The 20,061-nt window shown below is 46.1% G+C and overlaps 1 protein-coding gene across 1 annotated transcript in view; it reads left to right on the top strand.

Moving 5' to 3' along the window:
• The window catches only part of NSUN2 (NOP2/Sun RNA methyltransferase 2), a 29,069-nt gene extending 15,337 nt beyond the window's left edge, over window positions 1-13,732 (top strand). Inside the window, exons 10-19 of the mRNA XM_082651015.1 lie at window positions 2,556-2,629; window positions 3,198-3,328; window positions 3,638-3,734; window positions 6,445-6,629; window positions 7,275-7,367; window positions 8,097-8,232; window positions 9,024-9,104; window positions 9,421-9,559; window positions 10,767-10,806; window positions 12,803-13,732. Of these exons, the coding sequence (XP_082507141.1) occupies window positions 2,556-2,629; window positions 3,198-3,328; window positions 3,638-3,734; window positions 6,445-6,629; window positions 7,275-7,367; window positions 8,097-8,232; window positions 9,024-9,104; window positions 9,421-9,559; window positions 10,767-10,806; window positions 12,803-13,025 (1,199 nt within the window). The 3' untranslated portion in view covers window positions 13,026-13,732. The remainder of the gene's footprint in view (window positions 1-2,555; window positions 2,630-3,197; window positions 3,329-3,637; window positions 3,735-6,444; window positions 6,630-7,274; window positions 7,368-8,096; window positions 8,233-9,023; window positions 9,105-9,420; window positions 9,560-10,766; window positions 10,807-12,802) is intronic.
• Window positions 13,733-20,061: the final 6,329 nt, after the last annotated feature.

The raw sequence follows: 20,061 nt of genomic DNA, 5'->3' as shown, positions 1-20,061 counted from the left end.
AACATGCTTATATAATGGGTTTGTTGTGTTTCGTGAGTTCTGCAGTTTGCCCATTTTGTTTCTCTAGGTTTGAAAGGTTATGTCAGATCCTTACCACACTGTTGCATTTTTTAAAAAATTGTGGTAAAACTTACATAACTTAAAAGTGTACCATCTTAACTATTTAAAAATATATAGTTTGATAGTGTTAACTACATTCACATTGTTGTGTAGCCAATTTCCAGAGCTCTTCACCTTGCTAAACTGAAATTCTGGACCCATTAAACAACTCCCCAGTATCCCCTCTGCCCGCCCCCCCATTATTTTTCTGCCTCTGTGACTTTGACCACTCTAGATAGCTCCTTTGAGTGAAATCATTACAGTATTGTTGTTTTGTGACTGACTGGCTTACCTCTTTTCAGATAATGTCCTCAGAGTTTACCCATGTTATATAATATATCAGAATTTCCTTCCTTTTTAAGGCTGAAAATATTCCGTTGTATGTTTAGACCATGTTTTGTTTATCCATTAATCTGTTGATGGACACTTGGTTTTGCTTCTGCATTTTAGCTGTTGTGAATAAACGCTGCTTTGAACATGGCCGTACCAATAACTCTTTTAGACCCTGCCTTCAGTTCTTATGTGCGTACACACAAGTGGAATTGCTGCACCAGATGGTTATTCTGTGTTTATCTTTAAGGACCCACCATACTGTTCTCCACAGCAGCTGCGCCGTTTTACATTCCCACCAACAGCACACAAGGGTTCCAATTTCTCCACAGCCTCGCCAGCACTTGTTATTTTCTGGTTTTTTTGTTGTTGTTGTGGTTGTTTTTTTGTTTTGTTTTTTGATAGTAACCATCCTAATGGGTGTGAGGTCTTATCACACTGTTTTATACTGAGGGACCAGCATAGGTTGTAAGAACATTTCATAATGTTTTCATGTTTTTGCTGAAATGTTAACCTTTCCGTCAGTTTCTCCTTAATAGAAATAATTGGAGATTTCAAACTAACTACATTTCCAGAATAGAATGCTACCGAGTTTTCTACTTATGTATGAAGCAAGTTGAAATGCAGATGTTGAAACAGGTGTGCATTTCCTGAGGCAGTATCTGAGACCGTCTAGGCTTCCGTTACATTCTTAGTGGCCGAGTGATCTCTGTGCTGTGTGGTCAGCCCTCTGATTGTTCGCACCTTTGGGGTCTTTTCGACCTGAATTTACTATGTTGTGTTTATTTTGTTTTGCTATACTTACCTAAAGATGTGATTTCCGAACAGTGTTTCTTGCATGGTTATGAGCTCTACATTTTTGATGGTACTTTATTTCGAAAGGCATGTGAAGAGGAGAGCTGTGGGTGATGTAATTTGATAGTAAATTTAACTCTTAGTGTCCTATTCTGTAATTACTTTCTAACCAGGCAGGTGGGTTTCCAGTCTCGGTTTTGCTCTCACAGCCATCTCTGCACGTGGTTGCTCCAGACCACACTGTACATGTCTCATCTCTGTCCTCCGTCACGTGTAGACGTCCTGTAGAGGCATCATGCGTGGACGTGGCTTCATCAGACAGTAGGCCTTGGCTGGGCCTTGTACTCTGCAGTTGCTGGGGCTTTCGACTGGGGAGGCTGTGGTCCCCGCCCTGAAGTCCTCAGACTCAGCTGGGGGAAGGGTGGCCGATACGCATTCAGTCTACACGCGCTGGGCCAGCGTTGGCAGCTTCTGACCCGAATGCTGGCAGAAAGTCACTGCTGGGCCCAGGGCAGTGTTTGATTGAGAAAACCAGTTTTCGTACACTTGCCCTATTATTTAGTGTTTGCTTTTAAAAGCCAGAATATTTGGATGTACTAGTGGAGGTCAGTATGATGCTTTTGTCAAAGGTTTCTTACTGTTGGACCTCCACCTCGGGGATTCTTTCGCTCTGTTTTCATGATTGCCTGCATTTTTCATAGCTTCCATGGAGCTTATGTTGGATTTTCCTCTTCCTGAGACCGTCTGCTCTGTCTGTGTTCTGTGGATGGTAGTTCATTTGAGAGGTTTCCTGTAATGGCCCTAACTTACAGCTTCTTGTAGCAGTGCTACTGTAGACACAGTGTTCTTTTTTTTCTTTTTATAAATTTATTTATTTATCTTTGGCTGCGTTGGGTCTTTGTTGCTGCGCGCGGGCTTTCTCTAGTTGTGGCGATCGGGGGCTACTCTTCGTTGTGGTGCGCAGGCTTATCACTGCGGTGGCTTCTCTTGTTGCTGTGGACTTTGTCTCGGACGTGGTGTGGACTCTGCAGCTCCTTACTGCAGCAGCTTTACTGTGCTGTCATTTATGCACGTAACATTCACTTGTTCTAAGTGTGCAGTTCAGTGACCTGTAGTGACTTCACTGCATTTTCGAGAAGAACTCATTTGCAGTCTCTCCCTGTTCCCACCCCGCCCGCCGCAGGAACCACTAATCTGCTCTCTGCCTGTGTGGATCTGCCCTCCCTGGACATTCCCTGTAAATGGGATCATACAATATGTGATCTTTTCTAATTAGTTTCTTTCACTGGGCGTAATGTGAATTTTTGTTTTGTTTTTTGTTTGATACATAGGTGCCTTGGAACTTGCTGATGTGTCCTCTGAGTTGCCAGGACTAAAGTGGATGCCTGGACTCACACAGTGGAAGGTAGTCTTTCTGCAAGGACTCTGACTCCGAAGGGCAGCTCAACTTGATAGACCTGTTAGACTTGTGGTGTTTTAGAGCACCCACAGTTGGGTAACTTGAATAAATAGTACATTTGGTTATGCAGCTCAGAATCAATTTCAAAATTATGTTTGATGACAAATGGTATGATTACACAAATATTTCTCTCTGGCACTGGAAAAGTTTTCCTGTCTTTATTCTGCAGTTAGAAGTCAGCTTTGTTTATTCTCATCCCCATAAGTATAGTTTTGCTTTTTTTCTTTTAACTGGCTGGAATTCAAGCCTTGTTTCCAATATGAAACAAGTCAGTTTTCAGTTTTAAACGAGGAACAATCTGAGGCTTGTTTTAAAAAAGAAAAAAAAAAACCCACATGGAAAATGAAAATGCTGCTTTATAGAACGATTGTCCTGTTTCATGGAGTAAAAGGTTGTCGCATTTTTATCTTTGCAAACAGTCCTCGCTTTGGAGAGAAATGAGAATTGCCCACTCTGACTTCTCCTGTTATTAGGTGGGGCTGGTAATCTAGAATCCCACCCTCTCGTTCTGCAGGTGATGACGAAGGATGGGCAGTGGTTTGCAGCGTGGGATGATGTTCCGCACAGCAGACACACCCAAATTCGGCCTACCATGTTCCCCCCAAAGGACCCCGAGAAGTCACAGGCGATGCACCTAGGGCGGTGGTGAGCTTGTGGGGAGGTGGGACCTCTAGCGTGTCCTGCGTGGTCTGGGCTGCGCCCATGGCCGACCCCTCATGTGTGAACTTTTCAGCAAGTAAGGTTCTCAGGGCCTGAGCTGCAGGCGTTGAGCATTTGTAAATAACAAAAATAAATGGCTTGAACTTAATTAGGTAATACTTTGGCCACTACGTTAACTTTTTACACATTACACATTGATGATTCTGTCAGTGAGGGTTGGGTGAATATTTACAGCAAAAGAATGTACTTAGGATCAGTTAAAAAGGGTAAATTGTGTGGTTTTTTTTTTTTCAGTCTTAGGATATTACCACATCATCAAAACACTGGAGGGTTCTTCGTAGCAGTATTAGTGAAAAAGTCTTCAATGCCATGGAATAAACGTCCCCCAAAGGTAAACATCTTCCGAAACAATGTAGCATACCGTGTGGTCTTTTTGTGCAGTTGAGGCAGAAGCTGGCCGAGGTCAGTGGAGCGTTTTTGTGTGTGAGGCGGTGATGGTGGTGTTCTTAAATTTAAATTTTGAGTTTTCCAGAAAGCAGCCGTGTCTTATAAGGGAGGTGGAAAAGGCGGAGTTGGGAAATGCATTTCTTCTATATCTTAAATCCAGTTCTTTAATAAAAATTGGAAAGTCATAAAGACGGCTGCTCTGTGGTTTAGGATCAGAAGGAACCCCTGCAGGCCAGTGTCTGTGTCTGCCTTCCTGTGGGTAGTTTTCAGTTGGAACAACTCTGCCAACCTCAGGCCAGCCAGTCTTTGCCTTGGCCATAAGAGGTAATGACAAGCTGTCCAGGCCTGGCTGAAGTGGACATAGATAGAGCCTGACCTGTCGAACGAACCTCAGCCGCCCGCTGGGTTATGTAAGGGAGGCCATGAAGCCGAGGGGTTCGGAGAGGGCAGCCTTGGGTCTTGACAAAGTTGCCGTGTGATGCGCTCTCTTCCCCTTTATCAGTGTATCAACGTGGGGAACTTTGTTAGCGTGTCCATCAGCCTTCCTTCCGTTGCCGTGGAACATGGCCTGGAGTCACAGTCCATGTTGGAAAACGAGGACAAATAATGCTTGGCCTTTGGAGAAACAGAAAGGAAACTGTTCTCTGGGGTATGGCTAATCCAGACGAATGCTTGGGGCACAGCCTCACACTGAAGCGACGTGGCATTTGCGGGCTGTCGCCACGGCGCTTGTGAGGTTGGAGAGGTTTTCCCAGAGGCGGAGCCCCTGGCTGTCACAGCCCCTCACTCCCGGTCAGGAATGGGGCCACGGGGCTCGGAGCAGCACTCCCTGACACATGAACACCAGCCACATGGTAACTTAAATTTTCTTGCAGCCGCATTATAAAAAGTGAACGAAAAAGTGAGATTAATGACATTTTATTTATCGCAGTATAATAAAATGTGATTTTCATGCAATTAAAGTAAGTTATTAGTGAAATATTTTTCATGCTTGCATTCCGAGATTTAAAAACAGTGTGAACTTTCACTCTAAGAAGCATCTTACATAGCACCGGGCACATCTGACATGGTCAGAGTGCACGACTGTGCTGTACTACAAGGGTACTGGTCAGCGCCTGTCACGTACGTGTACTTCAGGTTCACTTGCACTTGAGGCTGTGTTGACATTTTTGTCACATAAGTGGTTTTGAGCTTTTTCTTCAGTGTGCCACCTCTGATGGGGCATCTTACCTTTTAGAACAACTTGGTATCATTTGCTCATTTAAATCTTACTACTACTTCTGTCTCCTGTGAGTATGTCAGTTCCTCATTCATTTAGCTTTGAAAACCTGTTTTGGCGGCCTGCCCTGTGAGCTCGCCCAGCGTAACTCTGCTGGGGCCACATTGATAACTCAGATTCTCAGTCTTCAGGACGCCGTTGTCTAGTTGAAGTGATGGAGCTTGTAAAAACAGTCAGAATTGGAGCCGGGGAGAGCCATGCTGACAAAGTGCTGTTGGTATCCTTGTGAGGGGGCAGGATTAGATCTGGGTCATTGCAATGGCACAGAAAAAGCCTCCTGCACAGAGGGCCGTGGGAGACGGGCTCCGAACAGCAGGCACAGGTGGGCATAGAAAGGATGCGTACCATTGCTAGCCTTGGCAAAGGGTTTGTTCTTTTTTGCCTTTTTTTTTTTTTAAAACAAATAGAGTACATTTTCTGGGAGGCAGTGTTGCCTAGTGTTAATAGCTTTAGAACCTTACCAACTTGTCCACTTAATAGCTTTGTGAACTGAGGGACATGTTGAACTTTTCTGTGTTCAAGTGTCCTAATTTGTAAACTCACTTCATAGGGGTTGAGAATTATCACTTTTACCAATCTTGTGACCTGTTAGAAAGGACGTGTAGCTTTAAAGAATTTTATTAAGTTGAGGTGTAATTGACATAAAACATTATATTACTTCAGGTGGACGACATAATGATTCTGTTTGTATATACATAGTTACAGAATGTATTTCCTCATGGTGAGAACTTTTGAGATCTGCTCTCTTAGAAAGTTTGAAATATGCAACAGTGTTATTACCTGTAGTCGCTGTACTGTGTTATGTAATAGTTTTTTTATATAAGATGGTATATAAAATATACATAAAAAATTAATGTAAGTGAAACATTTTGCACATTCTTAAAGCCAAAATTATACTGTTATCCCAGATCAGAAGTTCGTTTTTCTACAGGTAGTTTCTCAGTCCCTAGATGGCCACTTTATCTTTCTACTATCTTTCTTCTAACTTCCACAGCGGTTTATCCAGGGGTCCTGGGAGAGTTTCCACTGTCCTGTATGTATGTCCTTGTCTTCTCGGCCCCGGATAGTATGTTTGGGGCAGCATGCGACTCATCACGCAGAGCAGATGCACGGCAGCATTTCTGAGTGAAGACAAGCTGGCGTTGTTGGCCTTTGCTAGGAAACAGGAAGTTAAAACTAGAATCAGTGCCCGTGAATTCTGATAATAGCAGATAGATTTAAGACACTTGTTTTAAAAAAATTCTGTTGTCTCTCTTTTGTACATGAAATGCTGTATTCATTTGGATGGATTTTGCGACATTTTGAGTTCCTTCTTTTCCTGTATCAGGGCAGAGGAGGTTGTTGTGAGTTTAAACAAGCTTACCCCCTGTTCCAGCTGCAGGGTGAGTCTGCAGAGCCGCGGGGGCCTGTGCAGCCGGGCCCCGCAGATCCCATGGGAAGGAGCGTTTCCCACCCCTTGGAGCTGGAGAGTAAACCGGCCGCTGGTATTAGTGACACAGAAGCAACTGAAAGAGCTGAGAATTTAGAGAATAATGAAAATAAGAAAGATGGTGTGTGTGGGTAAGAAACGGTTGTGTCTTTTTATTTTATTTATTTTCTTTTTGGCTGCGTTGGGTCTTTGCTGCTGCACGCAGGCTTTCTCTAGTTGTGGCGAGCAGGGGCTACTCTTTGTTGTGGTGCACGGGCTTCTCATTGTGGTGGCTTCTCTTGTTGCGGAGCACAGGCTCTAGGCGTGCGGGCTTCAGTAGTTGCAGCACATGGGCTCAGTAGTTGTGGCTCGCGGGCTGTACAGTGCAGGCTCAGTAGTTGTGGCACACGGGCTTAGTTGCTCCGTGGCATGTGGGATCTTCCCGGACCAGGGCTCAAACCCGTGTCCCCTGCATTGGCAGGTGGATTCTTAACCACTGCGCACCAGGGAAGCCCAACGGTTGTGTCTTGATCCTCACGTTCTTGTGTCTCCCCAACCCTTGTAGATTAAACAGGAACCCAGATCTCTCTCGGGGGTGGTTTTGCAGGGGTGAGAAGGTCCTTGCTGTATAGGACACGGTTCAGTGCTGATGACCCCCCGAGGGAAGAGACCTACTTCCCTCCAGAGCCTGGGCGGCATGGAGCTGGGATGAGGGCTGGGCGGGAGGAGGGATGTGCTGTTGGGATTTAGCGGTATTCCTCAGATGACAGATTACCTCGTCTCCATTCCCTTCTCAGTCCTCCTCCATCTAAGAAAATGAAGTTATTTGGATTTAAAGAAGATCCGTTTGTATTTATTCCTGAAGACGACCCATTATTTCCACCTATCCAGTAAGGATGAATTCAACGTTTTAAATTCTTCTTTTAAATTTACTGTAGGGTGAAATGCACATGTGGTCACATTTAACTGTAGTTTTTCATTTAGCCCCTTTTTAACAACGCATGTCAGAGCTGGATGAAAGTTTAGAGGGTGTTTACTGAACCCTTCAATTTAAGGTGAGCAGTAATCAGAGAACCTAAGCCACCCAAAGGTATAGGAGATAGAGAGATGGAAAACTCTGGACTGCGGCCAGGGCTCCCCGCCTTGCTCCCGGTTAGGAAATGAAGAGTAGTGCGTCTGGGTGGGATTTCCAGGTAGAACAAGGTGCTCAGGATAACAGTCTTGGGTTCATCTCTTCCTTGTTTGTTGAACTTAGTATCTTTAAACCAGAGTGGTCACTTACATTCATCGTCTTGTAGATAACTGGTCCTTTGCCTGTGTTTGTAAAATTCCCTCCTAAAATGCCCATGGAGCAGGTGGGTCCTCTCAGGTGTGGTGTTGGAGCAGCAGTTGAGGGGAGAAGTTGCACCTGTTAATGCAGGTCCCAGATCTAGCTGTGCTCAGGCGAAGCTCCTGGAGGCCCAGGTGAAGCAGGTGAAGGTGGGCGTCCACGGCAGAGTGCCAGCACCCTTAACCACAGCAGCTTTGAGAAATGGGATCTGTCGGGGAGAGCAGGCCGCCAAGAGGCATTCGTCACATTCTGAACGGAACTCTTATAAGCAGCCCTGTCTTTTTCACAGGAAATTTTATGCTTTGGGCCCTTCCTTCCCAAAGATGAATTTGTTAACTCGAACCGTGGAGGGGAAGAGAAGGCAGCTCTACATGGTGTCCAAGGAGCTGAGAAACGTGCTGCTGAACAACAGTGAGAGAGTGAAGGTACAGCTCACAGCCCCGGGGCCCGCGTGCGCTCAGCGCGCGGTGCTTTCGTGTCTGCTCGGACTCGGCTGGGAGGGGCTGGCCCTGACGCGGCCCTGCCAGTCTGTCCATCGTGGGCAGAGGGGAGCCGAGCTGCCCGGGGGCCTCAGCCACTGCCAGGCACAGGCTGCCCGGCCATGTCCCGTCCGCCCCGCTGGGCTCACACCGTCTGCGTCCCGGGGGACCGACGTCTGCCTGCTGCTCCTGTGGGCACTTGGCTTTGTTTTTTTCCATTTTCCTTAGATTTTTTCCACTTCTGGGCCCTCTTTTCATTTGCTCTACAGTTTTCCCAGCTCATTTCCCTCTTGCCTGCTTGTTTAACGCAGCTCATCTCTGTGGTCTGGAGGCCCCCGAGGTCAGAGTGTTCCCAGGACAGTGCTAGGCCATTAGGTGCCGTCTTTCCTGTCCTCTCTTGGGTGTCCGCTGGGGCTTCCAGGCTGACGGCATCCTTGCTCCCGATGGCCCGTGGAATGTGTGCTGACCTATTCTTGTGTTCTAAGAGTTTCCTGGTTTTAACGTCTATTGTAATTATCAGTCCGTATAAGCCACAGAAACCAAAGCCGTGTGAGAGTATCAGTCGGGGCAAGAGAACGTCTATTTTAGTCAGATGACTCTTGAAGTGTTTTCCACTCCTTTTTTCCTTCTTTTCAGCAGCTACTTAGAGCTCTGTCTCCTTGTGCTAGAAAGGAGTATTTTAGTCGATTATCCTGACTTTCACTTACGTGCGTTTCATCTGATATTTTCCATTCCAGGTTATTAACACTGGGGTTAAAGTCTGGTGTCGAAATAACAGCGGTGAAGAGTTCGACTGTGCTTTCCGGTTGGCGCAGGAGGTAAGCGCAGCTGGTGGGGCGGCACGAGCCGTGAAGGCATGGATGGGTGATTCTGAGTCGGCCCGGCGGGTCAGGACCATTGAGCACCGGGCCGGCTGCTGCCAGGGGGGCTCTCGAAGACACTGAGCTTTCCCGGGGCGCCAGGGTGGGGCTGTGCTTGCTGGCGTGTGTCCCGCCTGCCTGGGGCTGTGGTGAGGGGTGGGGCTGACGTGAGGGGAGGGCCCGCCAAAGCCCGCGGACTTGGGCGGGCGGCTCACCTCATGTGCATGGGCGGTGTGCTGCCATTCGTAATGGCCACCTCTCTTTATTCCCACAGGGAATATATACATTGTATCCATTTATTAATTCAAGAATTGTCACCGTCTCGATGGAAGATGTTAAAATTCTGTTAACCCAGGAAAATCCATTCTTTAGAAAACTCAGCAGTGAGGCATACGGCCAAGTCAAGGACATGGGTAAGCAGTTTGACTGGCGCAGAGGCGTCGCTTGTCCTCGCACACATAGTGAAGATGCAGGTGTTCCTGCCTGACGGAGCTTTTCACTTTCATGTACGTTGTGGCTTTGTTCTTAGTGCCTGTGTCGATTTTCGGAGGGATTTCTGGAGACACGCCTGATAATCCTTTTCATTGAGGGTCAAGGGCATTGCTGGGGTTGCTCTCCTTCCCCGAGCCAGCCTTCCACGGTCACCTGTGCAGGTGTCGGGGCCCGGCCGGCCCACCTGCCAGAGCCCCAAGCCGCCCGCTGTCACTCAGACAGCCAGGACCGGGCCCCGCGTGGAAGCAGAGGGCAGGTCCTAGCGCTCGGGTGTGTCTGCATCTCGAGGCCCAGGAGAGACGAGCGCAGGCTGTCGGCTTGGTTTGGCACCTTGACCAGCCCCCTGCGGTAGAATGTGCATCCTTGCCCAAGGTTCCTGCTGCTCTGTGGGTAGCGGTCACATCCTTGCTTTTCTGTTTCATAAACTTCCACCTCGAATCACTGAGTGACGTTTCCTCCTACGAATACAAATAATTTCACCTGGGACTCTAGTTCTGTTTTTCTTTTCATTCTTGCTTGCTTTTTTTATAACTTATTCCTTATTTCCGGCTCGATTGGATGAAAAGGGCACAAATCAGTCACTGAAGTTACGTGGTCTCATGCCTTACGTTCCGGCCTGAAGCCTGAGCGGTAGGAGCTCGCCGTGCCGAGGCGTCCTCGTCTCCCCAGTCAGGGCTGCGTTCAAAGTAGGGATTGCTTTAAAGGATGAGGGGACGTGTGTTCTCTTTCTCTTTTAATCCTACATTTGGACGACCGCAGCATAATTTTTGACAGTTTTTAATGTGTTGTTCCATGCTCTTTCTGGGAGTTGGAGCAGTTATTTACTTAGTCTTGAGTTCTGATAATTAAGCAGTAGTTAATCCCCACCTCCCTGCTCCTGAGAGAGGCTTGCTGAGTGTTTTCAGTCTCTCAGTGGTCTGACGTGAGCCTCTCCTACACTGTCCCCGTGACCCCACTTGGTGCCTGGCTTGCAGACGGTGTTGTGAATTTAGACGGAAAGGCCTCTTTTCTGCCTCAAGACCCCTGAGATCAAGAGTCCAGATTACTGTTCTCTGGGCACATAAACGTGCACCGCAGAGGTGTCCCTGCTGGCAGAGCTCGACCAGTGTGTGTCTGTTTCTCTTCCAGCCAAGGGCAGCGTCGTCCTGAAGTACGAACCGGACCCCACGTAAGTGAGACGCTCCTGCCATCGGAGCCTCCGTGTTCTTGGAGGTGGGAGGATGGTGGGTGGTCTTAGAAGCCTTTTATGATGTTCCCCTCAAATAGTACTGTGCAAATTTTAGAAATGGAATATTTTCGTATATCATGAAGATACTCTTGATAAAACATTCCTTTCAAGCCATGTGTATTTTTATTTAGAAGATAAAATGCAGAGTCCTATTCTCTGTGCCCCAGAAATCTAATTCTGATTTTTATCTTAAACAGAGGAAGTGTACAGATAGGACAGTCAAGAGAGGTTGAGTTCTTCCACCTCTGCCGTTGGTTCGGCTGGTGTTTGTGGATCACCCATTAGGTATCAGGCAGTGTTGCTCTGGGCCGGGGCATGGGGGGCCGGCCCCCGTAGCTAGACTGACAGCCACCTCGGGAGCACGGAACCACTGTTCTGTGACACCCCTCACAGGGGGAGCAGGTCCCACGTGGTCAGCACTTGCCAGAAACAAGACAGAGGACTTGGGTGTCAGACCCAGGGGTCCTCAGCAAGGGGGTGGCAGAGTCAGCGTTTTCATCCCCAGACTGGTTTACATTTAACAGCTGCCTCTGTCAAATACAGCACCATTTCCAAAGGAGGAGATAGAACAGGGTCTGGGCTGGAGAGGGGTTTGGGCAGCTTCTCTGGAAGGCAGGACCCAGCTGGACAGCAGCCTGGGTGGAGTCTGCACAGGAGGCCAGGTCCCAGCATCCAGCATCGTCTGTGGGGAGCAGCCTTGGGGGGGGGGTGGGACCAGGAGTAAGACGGCAGGTGGGTTTTAAGGTAACAGTGCTTGTGTGGCCCACGTAGAAAACTGTAGGCTGTTTTAAGATGTGGGTCCGCTTTTCCACATACACTGGTTTCTACCAGTTGAAGTACACAGGTGAAAAGACAGGTGAAAAGACAGCTTCAGGAATTAGATTTTTTAAAGAGGAAGACAATGGGAGTATGGGAATTTTCTGGTATTTTCCTGTCATCGTTTTTTACCAAACCACTAAGAAAAGGAGATGTGTTTCCATCTCCTTTTCTTAGTGGTTTCTCTCTTCCTGGTTCAGGCTTTTCTCTTCTCTTTTTCTGTTTGTTTTTTAAGAAATATGATTGAAACGCTTGTTTGTTCAGTGCACAGCCTTTGTCACTGATGCCTGGCATCAGGTAGGCTTGGGACACATGTTTACTTAAATGAGGGCTTTAGGAGCCTGAAAACTAGACCAGAGTCACGTTTGAAAGAAAGTAAATAACAATATGCATGGTACACGCTGATACGCACAGTGCTTGATAAGGGACACATGCGTAATACAGACAGTAGCCGCCCTCCCAGTTAGGAAAGGGGAGTCGGTGCCGCCTGGGAAGCCGGTCGCGCAGCCAGAGGGTGGTTGGGCCCGGATGGCACTGCTTGCTGGACACAGGCAGGCTTGGTGTGCTGGGCATTGTACCGTTGTGGGGGTGGGTGACCAGACCCAATTCTGGGAAGCACTGAGTCTGCAAAGACTGGTGGTCCTGGCTCCCGGTCCTGGCACCCCACGCGGCTGGCGCTGTTGCTCTGGGCCCAGTTACCCGGCCTCTGCGGGGCCTTAGTTTGCTCACCTGTAGACGTGGGCAGGAGCTGCAAGGAGCCATGAGGGACAGGACAGATTCCTGTTGGTGGGTAGGATGGGCATACAGATAGGTCTTCACATTGGCGAAGACGCAAGCATTTGGAGATTCTAACACTGAAAGTGTTTGAAATCTGCAGATTTGGGGGTTATTCCACTGTGAGTTTTTAGAAGGAAAGACTGGCCAACCTGAGGGTGTTGATGCTCTTCAGGACAGGAAGAAGGAAGCTGGTTTTCTTTGAGAGAAGCCTCCATAGAATCACAGACTAAAATGCCTTCCCCGTGGCTTGGGGGTATTTTTGGGGGAGCAGTTCTATGTTAGTACTGCCTACGGTGCAGTTAGGAGGATGTTTAACGCTTACCCGGAGCCGTTCTGTTCACAGGAAACCGGACACACTCCAGTGCCCCATCGTGTTGTGTGGATGGCGGGGAAAGGCCTCGATTCGAACTTTTGTGCCAAAGAACGAACGGCTTCACTATCTCAGGATGATGGGGCTGGAAGTGTTGGCAGAAAAGAAGAAAGAGGGGGCTGTTCCGACAAGCGAGAGTGCAGCCAGCCCTGGAGCTCCGGAGGACAAGGCGGGTGCCAAGCAAGGGGCAGAGTAGCCGGCCGGCCGGATGCTGCCACAGGCAGTGACCCGGCGGCCGGCCCGCCCTGGTGCGCTGGCTGCAGGGGGCCTCCACCTCGGCGTCGCTGCTGAGACGAAACCCAGGCCTACTTCTGACTGGTGAGGCACACATCTGTAAAGACTGGGAAGTGACGGAAGGTTAGGTCTTTGAATGACCCCTGGACTCCTTTCACATGGAGCGTATGGAAGGTATTTTTTTAGCTTGTTAGAATTTCCCCATTTCTTTGGCAAAGATGGGTCCAGTATGCCTGTTGCCGGTAATAGACTTTCATTGTTAAAGTCTTATTCTACCAAGACATATAACTGCCCTGGCAGAAAATTTCAGGTCCCTTTTGTTATGCCTATATTGGTCTTAAGGCCTAGTGCTTCTTTTAGGCATTTTTTTAGGGAGAATCTGTAACTACGCGTGGATTGTTGGAAAACTGTACTATCAGCTTTAATAATCGTGTTAAGTTGCCCATTAGTGCGACATTAATACGCAGTGGGGTTAATATCTGAGGTCTCAGATGACTTCTGTGCCTTTGTAATAAAAGGTAAAGTAAACTTTCTCACAGTAAGAGCTGTATTGTGAATGTGATACTAGTCATGAGGGGCTTATGTGCTTTTATTGGAGTACCCTGCAATTTTAATTTTTAAATGGGGTTTGGGTTCCTTCGAAAGTTTAAATAAAGAGTCATTAATGAAAATGGGTATGTGTACGACTCCTAGTGTTTACTCCGGTTATGAGGCAGAAGGAACTAACTTATTTTGGGGTAAATGGAAACATTAGGATTAAAGCCTTAGCTGGTGGAAGGAATTTTAATGTGAAGACAGCTCTTGAATAAAGTCAGTAGTTAGGCCTGAAAGCGCTTGAAGGACTTTCTTGTGGGTTTACCTTTTATCCTCCAGAGGGCGGTATTGACCCTTCAACTACAGTGAGCCCGATTTGGGTGGGTAAAGGGTTGCTTAGCAGCTTGGGAACCATCTCCAGTGCTGAATGGGCTCCCTCGGGCACTGTGCTGACCAGGCAGGAGCTGCACGGTCATTTCAGTTAATCACTTACCAGGTCCCTGCTATGTGTCAGGCGGGGTTCTGGGTGACACATCTTATCATGACAATCAAAATTTCAGAAGAGAAGAGTATGGTGTGGTGAACCTTCATGGCCCTGTCATCTGGCTTTCACAGTGAATACAGTCTTATTAATACCCACCTTTTTATATTATTTTGAAGTAAATCGTGTCTAACATTTCAAAAGATAAGGACCCTTTTTCTTTTTAAAAAATAACCTCGGGACTTCCCTGGCGGTCCAGTGGTTAAGACTTCGCCTTCCAGTGCAGGGGGCGTGGATTCAATCCCTGGTCTGGGAACTAAGATCCCACATGCCTCATGGCCAAAAAACCAAAACATAAAACAGAAGCAACATTGTAACAAATTCAATAGAGACTTTAAAAATGACCCACATCGAAAAAATCTTTTAAAAAATAAAAAAAAAAATAACCTCAGGGGCTTCCCTGGTGGCGCAGTGGTTGGGAGTCCGCCTGCCGATGCAGGGGACACGGGTTCATGCCCTGGTCCGGGAAGATCCCACATGCCGCGGAGCGGCTGGGCCCGTGAGCCACGGCCACTGAGCCTGCGCGTCTGGAGCCTGTGCTCCGCAACGGGAAGAGACCACAACAGTGAGAGGCCCGCATACCGCAAAAAAAAATAAAAAAATAACCTCAATAACTTCACACCAAAAGCAGTAACAATTCCTTAACGTCAAATAACTTACATGAAAATTCTGTACACCGAAAACTATTAAGACGTGGATGAAAAAATTGAAGACACAAATAAATGGGAAGATACTCCATGCTCATGGATTGGAAGAATTAATACTGTTGAAATGTCCATACTGCCCAAAGTGATCTTACAGATTTGACGCAAGCCCTAAAAAATTCCGATGGCGTTCTTGACAGAAAAAAGAATCCTAAAATTTATATGGAGCCACAAGAGACCCTGAATAGCCAAGGCAATCTTGAGAAAAAGGATAAAGCTGTAGGCATCATATTCCTGATTTCAAACTGTATTAAAAAGCTATAGCAAAGCAGTATGCTATTGGTAGGAAAACAGGCATGTAGATCAGAATAGAAAGCCCAGGAATAAACTCATGCATATATGGTCAATTTTTGGCAAAGGAACTGAGACTATACAATGAGAACAGGACAGTCTCTTCAATAAATAGTGCTGGGAAAAGAGGATTGCCACATGCACAGAGCATGAAACTGGACCCCTATCTTACACATATACAAAAGTCAGCTCAAAGTGGATTAAAGACTTAAATGGAGACTGAAACTCTGAAGTTTCTAGAAGAAAACATAAGGGGTAAGCTCCATGACATGGCTCCTGGCAATGATTCTTTTGCGTATGACAACAAAAGCAAAAATAAACAGGTGGGACTACAAAGGAAACCAACAAAATGAAAAGGTAACCTATGGGATGGAAGAAAATGTTTGCAAACCATACGTCTGATAAGGGGTTAATACTAAAATTTAACCTGTTAATACTAAAAATACAGGGAACCCATACAACTGAATTAAAAAAAAATCCAATTAAAAAAAGGGGCAAAGGACTTAAGTAGGCATTTTCCCAAAGAAGACAAATGGCCACAGACACATGAAAAAGTGCTCAACGTCAGCAGTCATCAGGGAAATGCAAATCAAAACCACGAGATGTCACCTCACAATTTGTTAGGATGACTGTTACCTAAAAGAAGAAAGGCTGGTGAGGACATGGGGAAGAGAGAACCCTGGTACACTGATGGTGGGAGTGGAAAACGGTCTGGAGGTTCTTCGAGAAATTAAAAATAGAACTACCAGATGATTCAGCAGTCTTCTGGGTATTGATCCAAAGGGAATGAAACTTATCTCCAAGAGATATCTGCACCCCCATGTTAGTCATAATGTTATTTACAATAGCCAGGGTACGGAAACGGGTAAACCTAAGTGTTCATCAACAGAGGAATGGGTAAAGAAGTGGCGCATGTATATACAACGGGATATTATTCAGCCGTAAAAAAGAAAGCAGTCCTGCCATTGTGACAACATGGATGGACCTCGGGCGTTGTGCTGAGTGAAATAAGGCAGACAGAAAGACAAATACGACATGGTGTCGTTTATGTGTGGAATCTAAAAAAGAAAAGTTGAACTCAGAAAAAAGCAGTAGAAAAGTGGCTGCTGGGAGATGGAGAAGAAATAAAGACCAAAAAACCCCACCAATAGCTTAGTTAATGTTCACATTTGCTTCTTCTCAGTTTGTTTTTTAAATTGGTTTGGACAAATAGGCCACACGCTGTGTTTGGTTGATTTGTCTCCTAAGTCTTGATTTTGAAATACTTTGCAGCTCAGTAGTGTGAAGAGTTCCTATTTACCCTTCACCTAAATTCCTGTGTCTGTGTGTGTGTAACTAATTTTTTTTTCTGAACCATTTGAGTTAGTTGCAGACATGTTTCATTATCCCTTACTACTTCAGCATGTCTTTGCTAAAAACAAAGGCACCAGGAGCATATCAAGAGGCTCGTGACGTGGATTTGTCGCTTCCTAGTTAAGTTTTACTTGAGTAAAACTGCCTCCACATTTCTTCACTTAAAACATTAACAGGTATTTTCAGGGAGATACTTTGACTGTGTATCTCTTTGTTATCAAACTTGACCAGCTTTAGCATTTCTTGGTAATTTTTCCTGAACTAGTATTTACTATGAGATCTGCAAAATGATAATTTGCAATTTTATCACTCCTCTACATTATTAGTTTGCATTCTACACTAAACACTTTTCCCCTCTCCCCTATTTACTTCTTTATTCGTTTATGTCATGTGGACTCAAGGATTCCTATTTTATTCAGTAAGCTATATGTTACTGTCATTGTCCCAGGATTTGCTGATGGGAGTTGCTTCTAGTCGGTTCTAACGTCCTTCCACATGTCCCCATCATGCTTCTTTCTGGTACAATGATGGTCCAGTCCTGGAGCCGCCCCAGATCCCCAGATCCTTTTAGTAGAACCTGGTAGTTAGAAACCAACGTCTGGTATTAGGTGTGCTCACAGCTACTGGGGTGTTGTTTCTTACAGGCCCTCTCAGCAGAGAGAGCTAGGAAATAAATGCGTGTGTGTGCACACACCTTACATTTGTACATCTGCATGTGTTACCTGTACATTGTTTAAAACCATGTCACACCAATACCTCTGATTCCAACCCACCACCTGGTTCTATTGTAGTCCCCCTTCCATATTTACCCTCCCTTTTTTCCCACGTAAGCAGCGTAGCCCTGGTTTTCCTATTTCTATTTGTTCAACATTTGAAGGTACTAATCCCTTCTTTCACTGGAGTTGAAAGCCTCAGACCCTGGCCCTTCCAATTCCCACCAGCTGTGCCAAAGCCAACTTCACCAGCCAAAGGGAAGGGGGAGCTCTTAGTTCTGTTCAAGTTTCTCCAGAGCTCCTTTAAAATGCAGATTTCTGGCCCTATTATTGGAGACTCTTATTTCTTATGGCCGTGTGGAGTCTAAACCCCATATGGCCTGACTTGTGATCAGGTTGAGGACCATTGGTTTATATAACCTTAAAGGCAAATTAGAACCCTTGCCGTTTTCTTTGCAGTAAAGATGGCTAACATTTGTTCAGTTGAGGTACTTTACAAACATTTTGTGTAGCTGTAGTCTATATAGGCATGGTTAGATCGTCACGACCAATATTAAATGACAGCCATAATTCAAACCCAGGTCTGTCCACACTGCATCATAGTTGCTGTGGGCCCACGCAGTCGATAAAACACCCTTGAGTATTTAGATCTCATCCCAATTTAATGTATAAGCAAACCCAAGTCCTAGGTAATAACAGTCATTTAACAGGGCAATGTCGGACCTTTGCCAATGATAGTTAAGTGATTTACTTACACTGACTCATATCAGTCAGGTGTGACCAGGAGAAACCACATAGTAATTTGTGGGAACGGGAAATTTAATAGGAAGGATGGCTTATGGTAGTGGAGTCGGGGTAATGAGGGCTTGGCTGGTAAAAAGTAAAGAGAAGGGTATGGGAATGACAGAAGGAGCAGCTAGCCCTGGGCGAGAGCACCGCAGGAGGAGCCCATCACTCCTCACCCCGGGATTTGTTGAGGAGCGTGTGACTGCAGGGACATTGCTATGGCTCTGCGTTGGTGGAACTTGCTGGAAATCTGCCCTCTAGGGTGCCGGGGAAGGCTGTTGGCCACTGGGCGCTGCTGGCCATTGCACCCCGCAGGAGCTGGACACGGGGCAGCTGCACACAGTGGGGCAGCTGGGGAGCAAGGACACCAGAATCTTGAGGCAAAACCCCTTCTTCCTGCAGTGTCTCTCTAGTGCCCTCTACTGCCAGAACTGGCAGAACTGTTTCAAGGACCCAGATCCCTTTTGGCAGAGAGGGCAATGATGGATGAACTTGTAGCCATGAGACAATAAACTGACCAGTGATATGTGACTCATTCAATACAGCAACCTAATGGAGGGCGGTATTATCACCCCTGCTCACAGATAAGGAAATTGAAGCAAGAAATAAGTAACTGCCAGACATCACACAGAGTAAGTGACAAAGCCAGGATTCCAATTTTTTTGGTTTTGTTTTTTCTTTAAAACACAGTAGTTTATTTTTTTTTATCACATTATGAGCAGCCTGCAGGTAGGCTGTTTTGATAAATACGGGAACTTTAGTTACCAAAACATAAAGAAAATAATTCAAATTTAAATGTAAATGATTTCCCCTGATTCCCTAATTAGGGGTACAGCAATTGGCATATAACATTTATTATTATTATTTACATAACCAAGTCTTCATTACCTTTTGAAAAAATAAATTCAGATTTTTTTCTTCAGACCTGCTCCTTCCCTGAATTAACAGGATTCCAATTTTTAAAAAAGTCTTGACCTACAGGAGCAGAGCCAGCAGTTCAGTTGTGACTGGGGCCTCTATCACAGGACACCTCCCTTTTTAAGGGATAGTTGCATTGCAAGGGCTGCTTTTTAGTGATCACATTTTCATGGTTTCAGCAGCTTTTCGAAATTGCCAGTAAGGAGTGAACCTCCAGAGGAACAAATGTGATATATGAGTATATGTTTTCTTGCTTCTTTTAAAATTAAAGCTGTTTAAAACCTCTAAGCTTTTTTTGTCAAATGTAAATTTATGAGCTTTTCTCGAAGCAGAGGATAATTAGGAGGGTTTGGTTTGAGACATGGATTGAATCCAGGCGTCTAATTTCACTGCCCCCCAAGCCCTAATAAAACTACAGTAACCATATTTTAACAAACAAAAACAAAGAGAGGACAGTACAGAAGCAACACAATTTCAGAAGCTGGAAAGCAAACTGAGAGGTAGTACTAAGAGAACCGAGAGAGTGAACCCCTAAGTCAGTGGTGAGCACAGCCGAGAAGCAGTCCGCTGTGCAGCTGTCCACAGGCGGCCCTTCCCTGGGCTCCTGAATGTTTGGGGCAACCAGTCTCCCCGTGGGAGATTATTGGAAGACACTTCTCTGGAACCTGTCCAGCTCCAGGGGAAAGATCTAAAGTGTGGCCTCAGGGTTCGCAGAGCTGGCCGCCTAGAGTCACCCTCAGGTGGCATTCTCCCCAGCAGTGCCGCTGAGACGCCTTGGAGCCCTCGGTAGTCAAGAGTGGACAACCAAGGATTCCCCAGACACCTGGAAACAGCTCCTGTCATTGAATATAGGAATCAAAGCAAACAGGACAAAGCAGCTAGGAAGAAGCACAGACTACAGGGAGAAGAAAGCTTCTTAAAAAATATCCCTTTTATTAAAAAATAAGCTAGAGGATGATGGTATATGGCTAAGCCTGATGAGACCATTTAAAAACCCGAAATAAAAATTGACAAGGATGTTCTTAACATGAACACTTACACTGAAGGTTTCTCTCCAGTTCTAATCAATATTTTGGTGAGGGGTTTCTGCTCTGAAAAGAGGCTGTTGCAGGAGAAAAGACCGATCTGGCTGAAGAACGAACGTTTTCTCGCCAGGAC

This window comes from Grampus griseus (genome assembly GCF_964374135.1).
Source record: "Grampus griseus genome assembly, chromosome: 3".
In the NCBI taxonomy this organism is placed as follows: domain Eukaryota; kingdom Metazoa; phylum Chordata; class Mammalia; order Artiodactyla; family Delphinidae; genus Grampus; species Grampus griseus.
This window is presented reverse-complemented; position numbering and strand designations above follow the sequence as displayed.